We start from the raw sequence: 12,965 nt of genomic DNA on the forward strand, positions 1-12,965 counted from the left end.
CAGTGGCTAAGATCCTACATCACCTACCTAGGTACACATGTGTTACATATTGTAAACTGATGAGGAAGTGTTTAAATGCACTGATAAGCAGTATAGAAATGTACTTTCTATTGCTATTGCTGAGAGAGTGTGACTTGCCCAAGGGGATCCTGGGCTTTTCCATAGCTGAGCAGGGATTCATATCCTGGTCTCCCAGAGTTCTAATCCTATACTCAAACCACTGCACCATGCTGTTTCCTTTGTAGTATTTATTTATTTGTTCAATGTATAGCCCACCCCTCTTCCAACACATGACCCTAGGTGGCTTATAATAAATTAATACAACATGCAAATAAGATTCTATTATATAGAAGTTTAAAACCATTACATGAACAATTCTGTTAAAACACAAGGTTAAAATAATTCAAAGCACATTTAAGACATTATGAAATAGATAAAATCCTGGCATATTAAAAGACTCTTCTGCAGCATGAATCATATAGGGAGATCTGATATTTCAGACAGTCTGAAAAGGCTATCACAGTGATGAGAGACCTGTGGCTCTTCAGATATTGCTGAATTCCAATCTCCATGACTCTCGGGCACTACAGATGATGGGACATATAGTCTGGCATTTGGGCCACAGGTTTCCCATGCCTCCTATATCATAAAGTAGCCCTTTTGTGATGGAAGACACGTTTCTGCACAGAGAATGATACTTTAGGATTCAGTCTGTTTAGTTAGCTAAGTATCCCACTTATGTTGTCTGATCGAAAAGAGCCAACTGTGCAGACTCAGCTAAATAAGCCTTCCAGAAACAGACTATGAAATTTAAAAGGCCACTTCAGTAACTCTAGTAGCAGAATATTAGTGAGGCCATTATCAGGATATTGCACATCAAAATGAGTTATGTAATTCCTATTACCACAGCTTTGCTAATTCATAAAAAACCCAGTTCAGAAAACCTAGGTAGAACTTACATTTACAATAGGAGGAGGTGAGGAAAATTCAGATTCCTCCCCGCCTCCTCCTAAAATGGATTGGATTAAATTTCACAGAAGCAGACCTTCCACACAGCCATATTTTAAAGTCACCACAAGGATTTTTGTGCAGGAGACTAATCTTTCATACCCAGACGTTGCCAAGTGTCTTGTTTGTTGGCTTGCTGTGCAAGCACAGAAAAAAAATAAAATAAAACACAAGTCTTGCTCTTTTTTTTTCTTTCTTTCTTTTGACCTAGTTTGAAACAAATGTGCTTTTTACTTCTTTGTCCTTTTTCATTCAAGCCTTTGGGGAATGGTATTTTCAGATCTTTGTAATAAATGATGAAGGATGCACTTACAATCACATGTTGACATGTGCACATTAACAAATAAAGCACTCATAACCTTTATGGGTAAATCATGTGGTTGGCAACATGTGAAGTGAAATTCTGGTTGCAAGTAGCTGCTTTCTCTCTCTATATATATACACACACACACACACACACACACACAACCCAAAAAGGCAGCACTGGGGTGTGTGTGTGACATCTTTGGGGAGGGATGAGACACACACACCCCTCTGCCATTTGTCCCTCCCCTCAGAAAGAATCTATTCTTTTAACTTCAGTGGGAGGCAAATACACTGGCCCCCAACAAATCTTGCCAAGTAAACCCCCATGGGAGCATGACATGTCCAAAATCACCCAGTGGGTTTCCATGACCAAGCAAGGATTTGAACCTTGGTTTCCAGAGTTGTAGTCCATCACTCAAACCACCACACCATGCTGACTCTATTGAAAGTGTAGAGTGGTATATTTGGGTGTCATCGGCAAATGGATAGCATTGCCCCTACCCCCCAAATTCCTCCAGATGATCTTTTCCAATATTAAATAGTACTTGGGATAGAATGATACCTTGTGGTAAAATGCAAAATGTGGAGTAATAACCCTGTCTACGTATATATAAAGCACACATATTTCTTCATGTAAGAATTCATTGGTCTTTTGTATGCGCTTGTGTGTGTGTGTGATATTCAAGGACCCACAAGATGCTATACCCAAAGGAACCATGTTGGCCATCCTGCTCACAACAATTGCTTATCTAGGTGTAGCAATCTGTGCAGGTGAGTAAGTATTGTATGTCTACCTTTTGGTCTGATGTCTTCATTATTACTGATAACTGTGTGTTAAATATTGTGCTTAGATTATTATAGAATTATTTATCTTGCAGATTTGTAGAAGTAAATGTTTACTGGTTAAATAAAAATGCACAGTGAAAGTATTAGTCCTTGTTTAGAACTATGGAAATTTGGTTCAATGGTTCAATGGTTAATTCACTAATGGTTAAAAGGATTCATGTTTTAGGAAAAATTCATATTCAAACAGTGCCAGGGTATCAAATGTTTGACCTCACTAGTTGACTAGATTGCATCAGGGCTTGGAATGTGGCAAACTACTAGAGTTCTTAGTGTACTGTAGGAAAAATACTACCACAAAACAAATATTTTCCTTCAGGCTACTTCTTCCTGGTTTGTTCTTACCAGTGTTTGGGTAATAGCACATGTGTTGTGCAATTTGTTAAGACAAAATAAACCAGTTCTGTTTCAAAGCCTGTCCATTGATCATATTTGGAATCAAGACCACCATCCACACCAATGTGGCTGCATCCACATTGCAGAAATAATTCAGTTTGGCACCACTTTAAATGCCATGGCTCAGTTCTGGCATTTGGAGTTTGCTGTTGCTCCAAAGCTCTCTGACAGAGAAGGCTAAATACCTCACAAGACTACAAACCCCAGATCTCCATAGCATTGAGCCATGGGGGCTAAAACAGTGTCAAACTGGATTATTTCTGCAGTGCAGATGCAGCCTGCAAGGTGAGATTGATCAGCTATTTCAGGGTCACCCAAAGCTGGGGTCTAGTATAGTTGAAAACAATAGCAAAAATAAATATTTTTCAATATTCAGTCCCTGTTGGAACTGGAAGACTGTGGCACTGCTCAGTTGACCAGATAAAGTAAAAAAAAGCCTGTCTTCTGGGGGCTGGCTTGGTCAATCCACAAGCTTTATATTGCCTACCAAGTGAAGTGGCTGGTATTGCATTGCACCATTTCCCTTCTGTGCCTGGATTGACCATATGCTCATCCAGATAGCTGTCCCTTTCACACTACACAATTATAGCAATGTTTCCATTTTAACTGCCATCTTTCCATCCTGTAGAATCCTGGGACTTGCAGTTCAGGATGGAATCGTTAGAATTCTTAGCTAGAGACCTCTTGTGTTTCACCAAACTAGAAACTTTTAGATTCCATCCAATGTTGCCAAGATAGCTGAACTGGAATCATAGTGCTACAGCTGTGTCATACGAAAGGGCTCAGAGGTTTAGACTGTGCACACCTGATAACATGCCTTTGTGCCATCCATTGCACCAAACAGCTATCCAGACAGTTTTTAAAACCCAGATTGTGCTACACCAAGAAGATCTGCCATCACAAAGTATTCCATCACTCTCCATTTCCATAGGAGTTTTTCACACAGAGGGCGAATTGGTAAAATCCCGTGGGAAAATGGGATATTAAAACCCGGGTGTTGTTTGTCAGATGCGTTGGCATGAAAGAAAAATAATCCAAATGGAAAGCTCCTTTGTACTTTTGGAATTTAGCAAAAGTAAAAAGGAGCTGATTTTGATGACTTGGCACTCGGGTTATTTTCACAGTATTTCTCTTTCACACAAACATTGTCTGAAAAACATCCCGCAAATGTGAGTTTTTTCAACTTTCTGTTTGGGTTAACCCTGAAGGTTGTCTGAAAAACAACCTGCAAATGCAAATTGTTTTCAGTTTAAATTTAGTTTCTGAATGGGATTCCTCCCATGTGATTAACTCCTTAGACTCAACAAATATTCCTTAACCTTAAGTAAACCCATGAAGTTTGAGTATTGGCAGCAGTCAATATCACACACCTTCCAGTTTGTTTGCTTGACAGTGTAGACATGTAGAGGATGAATAACATCACTTCAAGGAATGGTGGTCTTATCTGGAAAGTATAAAACTAAGAAACAACTAAGAAAGTATAAAACATTACCCCCAAATAATAGAGGTTGGAAATGCATGTAGAATATAACCAAGCCAAGATGTACTTGGTGTGGTAAAAATATTCTCCTGCTGTCACAAGGAAGAGAAATAATATTAATATGCAATTTTCCCCCCACAGCTGCTTGTGTTGTACGTGATGCTACTGGGAATATCAATGATACAGTTGTATCCGGAATGAATTGCAATGGATCATCTGCTTGTGCCCTAGGCTATGATTTCTCCAGCTGTAAAACCCAGACATGTGATTATGGGCTGATGAATAATTTCCAGGTTCTGAAGAGCTCTAATTATGCAATTTGTATAATCATATGTGTGTTGTACAACTGTGAAAGTTCTACACTATGTATAAGAACACATAAGCATGCAGTGGTGTGCATTGCCTCCTTTTTCAATATCTGTACTAACAGCATAGCTAAAATACATGAAGAGCAATTCTCAGCCGTTGCTGTGAGTTAATGCAACCAGCCGATATTTTACATATCTGCTTATAGTTAGGAAACAGAATGGTATTTTATGGAGGGCTAGAGCATGCAATTTACTTGCAGAATATCCCAGGTTCAATATTTGCAAGCCCTCAACTGTCCCAGTTTTGCAGGGACAATTTCAATTAATCTTCTTTATCCCACTTTTTCAGTTGCTTTTCAAATGTCCCTGTTTCTCTCTCCTCCCACTTCCATCCCTTGCCCTCAACTTACTTTAATTACTGTGTACTCAATTAACTCAGCGGAGAGGAGAGGAGAGAATGGGGGTAGACCTTTAAACTTCCCAGTAAAAGCAGGCAAAATCAAACTACTGCAGCCATTCTTAGGACAGAGACAGACAGACTGAAAATGGCGGTCTGCAGGCACCCATTTTAACTCCGGAGGGACGCAACAGCCGCCAAACCATGCAACGTCCCTCTGGATAAAAAGAACCTGGCTCTTCTGGGTTCTTTTGCCGGCACCTGAGTTACGTCGCGAGTGCACCACTGGTGCACTCATGACATAAGTAACGGGCAGCGATGTGCGGATGCTGCATGTCACATACATAAAGATGGCGGCCCCGTCTTGGGCCTTAGTTTGTGTCCACTTCCTCATTAATAACTTTGATGTTGTTTAGCCACACATATCCTGGTTTTCTGCGTGAAATGTTTTAATTTTTAAAAAAAAACTTGGTTTAACAAAAGTTAGCATCTTCAGTTATAAATCATGTGTTTATAGGGCAACACACCACCAGAGAGCCTGAACTGGTCTATGCCTCGTCTCAGTCACTTCTTACATTACCTCCAATAAGTTACTGATAGAAACTTGTCATAACTATACCATGGAAGCCATTATCTGAAAGATCCAGAGTGTGCATTTGAGATTAATATGCATGCAAGCTTCTCTTTGAAGGATACGAAGATGTTTCACATTTAAATATATACTTAATTTACTTATTGTGACATCATCTTTTTAATATGATCCTGCTCTGGGTGAGACAGTTTGCAAAAGAAATTAAGAAAATGCCATTGGCAACTGGATAGGACTCAGTGTCAGAACTGTCTTCCCCATTACCAAGCAAATTGTTTTTCTTGATAACAAAAGTAATTTTCTCTGCTAGATACAGGCACATTATGAAGTTTCTAATGGGTGACTTAAAAGATAAGAGAGAAGAATTGAGAAATGGGGGGTCAGGAGGATTTGTGGATTTCTTTCGTACCCATGCTTAAACAGGTTTCATGGCTTTCTTTTCTATGCTTGTTTCCCCCTCAAAGGTTATGAGCATGGTTTCAGGCTTTGGCCCCTTAATCACGGCTGGAATATTTTCTGCTACGCTTTCATCAGCACTCGCTTCACTTGTCAGTGCACCCAAGGTTTTCCAGGTACAACCAGTGCTATATTATTTCTTCTATATTTTCATATAACTATGTAGTTAATATGTGTGCTTGACAAATCTGACACCTCCAAATTCCCTTTTTAATGCTAACACACTTTCAAAGGCACAGTATGTCTGCACTGCAAAATTATAACAGTTTGCTACCAAGTTAACGCTCATGGCTACATCCTATGGAATCTTGGGGTTTTGGTGAAGGATATGGAATTCTTTGCCAAAGAGCAATAGCCCAATATCCTCCAAAATAATGGTTCCCAAAATACTCATATAGAGTCTGTTTATGGCACACAATGAAATGAATTTAATCCCCAATCCCTCTATTTTGGACTCCCAAATAACTCTGTATGCCAGGATTCCATAGGACAGAACTAATGCAATTAAACTAGCAATAGCTAGAGTTGGGAAGTATATTGTGTGTGTGTGCATGTTAAGCCTATGTGTATTTTTTCTTCATTTTTTTTTCCTTTTGCAACCAGGGGGAACGATAATTTAAAGTCTGGTTGCTTTAAACCAGTAGAGTTGAGCTCCAGGGGAAGATATGCTTCCTTCTGAATTATTTATTCAATTCTTCCAGGTGTCAAAATGTTTGTAATGGACGCTGTGCCACAAACAAATAAAATTATCTAGCTAACTAGCTATCATCTATCATTTGTTGTTGTTGTTGTTGTTGCATGTCTTCAAGTCATTTCTGACTTATGACGACCCTAAGGCAAACCTATCACAGAGTTCTCTTGGCAAGAGGGCGTTTGTCTTTGCCTCCCTCTGAGGCTGAGAGTGTGTGATTTGCCCAAGGTCACCCAGTGGGTTTCCATGGCTGAACGGGGATTTAAACCCTGATCTCCAGAATTATAGTCCAACACTCAAACCATTATAGCATGCTGGCTCTCATCTATCTGCTCTCTTTCTCTCTCCCTTTTTATCTCGCTTTGCATGTTAAGCCTGTGGCTTGGTTAGGTTTTTGTTTTTCCTTTGCAACCAGGGGAAATGGTACTTTAAAGCCTGTGTGCTTTAAACCAGTTGAGTTTCCTTGCTAGAACTTCATTTACCTCTTAGGAGATTATCACATTTACAAATAATGTGGATGCTCCTCAACTAGATACAGTTGCCTTTTGGGTTGCTACCAGGAATTATCACACATAATTTGCCATTGGCTGCATCTCGAGTCCCAGGAGTGCTTTGGAGGCCATTTTTCCAAGTCCGGAGTTTGCTGTTTTGGAAAAGCAGCCTTCAAAGCATGGCTGGGACCCGTGATGGAGCCGGGATGCAGCTACCTGGTGTCGCGGAGGCAAATTGCCTCCTCATCTTCCCTCCTCACCTTCCCTCACTCATAATGTGGTAGTTGAAAAGTGATCCTTACATTATTCAGAGCAATCTGATTTTGTCACATTGTAGTTTGTAGTTGCTTCTCATACCATTCCATACTGATAATGTTTGAAGCGTTGTTGCGAGGAAGAAGCGAAAGGGAGGCATGTACATTGCTTTGAGTAGTTTGAGTAGTTTGTACTTAAGTAACTCAGCAGGACTGGGAGTCATTCCCAGTCGGATCAGGGAAAAGAAAATTGTTGCAGCTTCTCCAATGATGTGTGTGCTTCCTCCTTAATACTTTTTGCCATCTTGACCACATTCTGATGTTGCCTGGCCACACATGTCCCAGTTTTCATCTATGAAATGTAGCTGGGTATGTCAGACCAATGTGGATAACTGCACAATGTGGATACCTAACAATAGAAGAGACTGTTCATCATTACACTTCAGTCCTTTCTTTTTCCCTATCTCTAATTTGTGACCTTTTGTTCTGTTCTTTTGACAGGCGCTGTGCAAGGATAACATCTACCGAGCCCTTCACTTTTTTGCCAAAGGATATGGGAAAAACAATGAGCCAATTAGAGGATATGTCCTTACTTTCTTCATTGCCATGGCCTTTATTTTGATTGGTGCGTATGTCACAAATATCATTTATCACCAATAACCTCCTTTAAAAAAAAACCTCTATGACCATCCCAACCTATTCTCCAATGATTTTTCTGGTTTTAGGAAAGACTGCTATTCCAAATGTTAAGGTATACATTAAAAAAATACTGGTACAGTACATTGCTAAGATGGTGAAAGATATTAAAATGGGGGGATTCTTGTCACTAATCATTCATAAGAACAAATAAAAACTTGTTCACAACAATGGCAACTAATAAGATTTATTTCATCTATTGGAAAATGCTGTCTCCCTTCTTCAGGAGTGATACATAAATAATTTAATAAAATAAATAAAAATGTATGATAGACATATAACACAGTTACAGAGTACCATCCAAAACAAGCTTCTCTAGTTCTTTCATATTTCACAATTTTAAAAAAATTATTCTTATCAATATTGTGTAATCTCACTGGTGTCAAATGCCATTTCCATATCAATTTATAATAATTTTCTTTGAACCATACCGATACATTCTTCAAATGTCTTTGTTCCCAAATTCTATTTTACAACCTAGTTCTTCTTCCCATATTCCTCTCAAAATAGATAAACAAAATAATAAGAAGTGTTGGAGATGTCATAACGGTAGAGGTTCATATTTGCACATGTGGTGGAATTGTCCAATAACAGAGAAATTTTGGTCAGTGATACATCATAATATGAAAAATAATGTTAAATATAGAATATGAAATGGACCCAGAATTCTATCTTTTAAATATAACCTCAGTATTAGGCGAGGAAGTACTGGAGGATTGGTCTATATCTAATAACAGCAGCCAGATTGATAGTGGCTAGAAACTGGAAATCCCCAAACTCCCCAAGAATAGAAGATTGGAAAAATAAAATATATGAAATGAAGGAACTAGATAGGTTAACAGCAATACTAAACAAAAAGGACATAGATAAGTGGGGGAAAGAATGGTCTGCAGTGACATACAAATTAGAAATTGAATAGAGAATTAAAAATTAGTGGAGACGAATTTAAAGATGTATATAGAACTGATTACTGGGTTTAGTTATCTAGATCTATAAATAATAGAAAATTGATTAAATTGACTAAATTTGGTTTAAAATTAAGACAATCCATAGGGTTTTTTTTAATAGCATTTGAATTGGACGGACTAAGTTTGGAGAAATAAGGAAGTTAATAGGATTTGCAAAAGTTTAGACAAAAGGAAGAAATGTAAAGATGACAAAATCGGGTGAGAATGCTGCATCGCTTTGTTCACACAGACGTTTCTAGCGAATTGTGCCAGTGGCAGAACATGTCCATCTGAACTGAGACCAAATGATACCCATCCATACATTCCCATGGAGCAAAAACTCTCCATAATAACAGATAGGCTGCATCTGCTCAGCAGAAATAATCCAGTTGCTGTGGTACCAGAGCTCTCTCACAGAGAATGTCTCAGAAAACTACAATTCCAAAAATTCCATAGTATTGAGCCATGACCATTAAAGTGGTAACAACCTGGATTATTTCTGCAGTGCAGATGCAACCCTAGTGATCTATATGATCAATAAGGTTTGCCACAGTGAGGATTTGGTCCAAGATTCTGGTCCATGCGCTAGTGGTTTCACGACTGGATTATTGTAATCTTCTTTTGACGGGGCTTCCTCTTTCCCATCTTCATCCTCTCATTTCTATTCAACATTAAATTGCTCCTTTAAAGTTTGGATTAAAACCCGGAAAAGATTGACTGCCTAATGGAAATGGAAGGATGCATCAATCGCTGCAAATCCTAATTAAGAAACCAACAAGCAAAAAGGAAAACAATGGCCCCATTGAAACTATACTGTGAAATATATTAATTTCATGTAGACTGTTAATGATAAGGACTTCTGTATTACTTCATATCTAATGCAAGCATAGATTGTGCCAAAATTTTCATTATACTGTACTAACAGAAAAAGGGCCCAAGCTAACAGGTAAATAGAATGGAAAAAGAGAACCCAAGGAAGTTTTTGTTCTTTTCAAGGCTTTTTTGGATTTCCCCCCCTGTATGTCAGAATCACTCAGTATCTACAGTTACATATGTCTTGCTGAGTACCTTAAGAAATCAAGCAATTGCCCTTCAAGGCACTTTCTCCAATGTTTTTCAATGTAGCATCAAATTTAGACTCTTTCCCCCCTTTTTCTTTCCTTCCTTTTTTTGTAAGGTGCCTACATAAATCAAAGGCCTGCTGTTCCAAACCATTAGCACAGTGAATTCTATCTCTCTTCATAATAGGTTCATAGTATAGATCCCTGGGAGATTTCAGATACTGTCTTCTGCATTTGATCATAGCCGATTTCTGCTTCTGATGTTTAACTTTGTAGACAGTTTTATGTTTTGAATACACAATGCTTTGTCACTGTACAAAAAAAGGCTTTTTGGTTTGGGTGCATACCATGTCTTTGTCTTTTTCATTTCTATGGAGCTCTATAGAGCCCTAAGAAAAGGCCTTAAAAATCCTTTTGAATTTAGGAAGGGCATTGCATGTACTATTATACTGGCACAAAGTCTTTCTGCCCAGATTGAAAGTTGAATCACAGTGATGATTTATTTATGACACCTTCTTCTCTCTCAGAGAGAAACAGATAGCTCTTAGCACAGGGTGATAGGGACTGCCATCCCCTGTAATATCACAATCACCACAGCTTTTTAGAGTGAATTTGTGATATATTGGTGTAAAACCAATCTTTTGGTCATGTACCAAAGTGTGTCCTTAACCTAAAACAGGGAAGTAATTTCTTCAGCCAATATTTAACTTAATGGTAACATTGCACCTAGTACTTGAGAACCAAGTCCTTGAGAAGAATTGGGACCATCTTTCTTTATAAACCTAACATGATTTAACAAAACTGTTTCTGTATTTCCAAAGCAGCACATTTATAGACGCAGCTCATCTTCCCTTCACTCAATCTAAAACCTATAAAAATAAATCCCTTTTTTTAACTTTTGCTGCTGATAGAAACAGCAGATACTCAGCTATGCAAATTCCTACATTCTTCTTTTTGCAGTTTATGATCAGCATGCACTTTTATTTCATCCATCAGACAAACATTACACACTTGAACATGATAAAAATGGACCAAGAAAAGTCAGCTAGCAGTATCTTGTCCCATAAGTACCAATATGTCTTAATTTTTGGTTGACTTAATGTAAATGTAGTATTTGGTCTTTAAAAAGTGGTTGTTTGAGTAGCAGTACTTTTCAGGGCATCAGTAAAGAAATGTGCTATCTGTGAAGTTCATTCCCTCATATTATTGAAAAATAATAGAGTCCAGTGGCATCATGCAAAGGGATTTTATAGCACCGAGAAGACTAACTGAGGCCCTGTACAAATGGGTGTTTTGTGGAGCCCTGTGCCCAATTCTAGAGTTTGGGAGAACGTACCAACTGCACGCACCCGAACCTCAGTATGTGCCGGCAGCGCCATAATGGCAACCTCCAATCCACATGGGGGCCACCATGATGACAATGACGATGCACAGCATCCAGACATCACTTCCAGGAAGTGGCATCATGGCGGTGCCCTTTCCCCTTTATGGCCCTGCAAAAAAGAAGCCTCTCTAGGCAGATGCAAAGTTAATCAGATTATGAAGTACATCTGCTTCTTAGTCTGGTTTATGCTATGGCCTTAAAAGATCTCCTCATCAGAGCTGATCCAGGATAGTTTCAGCTGAAGGTCTCCTCAAGTCAAGGTGTACAGTAGCAGTCAAGTAGGGTTACTATCAATCTCATTTTTCAGGACATGTCCTCTTTTTCAGAACTAAAATTCCTGTATGGCTGGATTTTTTAAAATGTTTATATCGAGACTGGAGGATACAGGCACATCTGCATTGTCTGTTGGACTAAGTAATCTGAGGAGTGGTGTCTTATTTTACAACTGTGTAGCGGTTATAGAGTATTTACAGTGAGAGTCATAATAGAAATCAGTGTTTTGAAGTAGTCAGTCAGTAAATTTGTCCTCTTTTTTGCTTTTCAAAATACGGCAACCCTAATTCAAGGCTGGTCAAGTTATTTCAGCACTGGATGCAGACAATGCCACCTGCAATAAAAAGGGAAGAATAATAAATTAAATAACTTACTATCACAGTTGCCCCTCCCAACTTGCAGGGGACCTGTTCAAGACCCCCCCCCCCCCGAAAATGGCGACTTGCACCTATGTGAGTCCCATAGAGAATAATGGTGTGCACATGGGTGCGCACCCCCATTTTAAAAATAACAGCTCGTCCCTTCCACAAAGAGTGAGATTGAGGACTCCAAGCCCGTACATATGGAGGAATGACTGTAATTGCCTTTTTGTAACATCCAAAATTAGTGGAGGCAACCACTGGATTCCACTCTGAACTGATTACCTTCAGACAAACATGCAACTAACTTCTGTTTTGTCTTCCTTTCTTACAGCTGAGCTGAATACCATTGCTCCCATCATCTCCAACTTTTTCTTGGCTTCGTATGCTCTTATCAATTTCTCATGTTTCCATGCATCATATGCAAAATCTCCAGGTTAGCTTTTCAATTCCTATTTTCAGTTACATCTATTAGGTATGGGCTAGCTTATTCATCAAACATATGGGCTGTCAGGAGAAAGCAGTGTTGAGATTCTTAAAGCTAACATTAGGGCCCGAACAGACAGGCCAGCTGCTTCGCGTCACTTTGGAGGTATGCTGGTTAAATGACACATGCATCTTAAGAGGCCATAAGCTGTGTCAAAGCTGCGCTTTAATCCTTAAGACTGGGGCGTGGCTTTGGCATGGATTGCGGCCTCTTAGGACTCATGCAGCATTTAAACAGCATACATCCAAAGTGACCCAAAACAGCTTTATCTTGGCCTGTCTGTTCAGGCCCGTTATAGTGTGATCTTTATGTCTCTAGTACAGTCTGCCCTTGCCATACGCGGGGGATCCGTTCTGTACCACCACCACCCGCGTAAGGTAAATTTCGCATATGCTAGAGTCCTAGCGATTACAATGGCGGTATGCCATTCTGTCCCTCATCACTCTCTGTCCATAGAAGCTTAAATCCACATACGGCGAGGGCATGTATGCTGAGGGCGAACTGTATATGCCACACAGCCAACCAACAAAACTCTTTGT

The 12,965-nt window shown here is 39.2% G+C and overlaps 1 protein-coding gene across 2 annotated transcripts in view; it reads left to right on the plus strand.

The window, feature by feature from the left end:
• SLC12A1 (solute carrier family 12 member 1) overlaps window positions 1-12,965 on the plus strand; it is a 67,446-nt gene that overhangs the window by 21,615 nt on the left and 32,866 nt on the right. For both annotated transcript variants that reach the window (XM_042477176.1, XM_042477175.1), the window contains exons 10-14: window positions 2,001-2,085; window positions 4,175-4,326; window positions 5,792-5,899; window positions 7,721-7,844; window positions 12,274-12,375. In XM_042477176.1, coding sequence (XP_042333110.1) covers window positions 2,001-2,085; window positions 4,175-4,326; window positions 5,792-5,899; window positions 7,721-7,844; window positions 12,274-12,375 — 571 coding nt within the window. The remainder of the gene's footprint in view (window positions 1-2,000; window positions 2,086-4,174; window positions 4,327-5,791; window positions 5,900-7,720; window positions 7,845-12,273; window positions 12,376-12,965) is intronic.

The sequence above is a fragment of the Sceloporus undulatus genome, chromosome 6, assembly GCF_019175285.1.
Source record: "Sceloporus undulatus isolate JIND9_A2432 ecotype Alabama chromosome 6, SceUnd_v1.1, whole genome shotgun sequence".
In the NCBI taxonomy this organism is placed as follows: Eukaryota; Metazoa; Chordata; class Lepidosauria; order Squamata; family Phrynosomatidae; genus Sceloporus; species Sceloporus undulatus.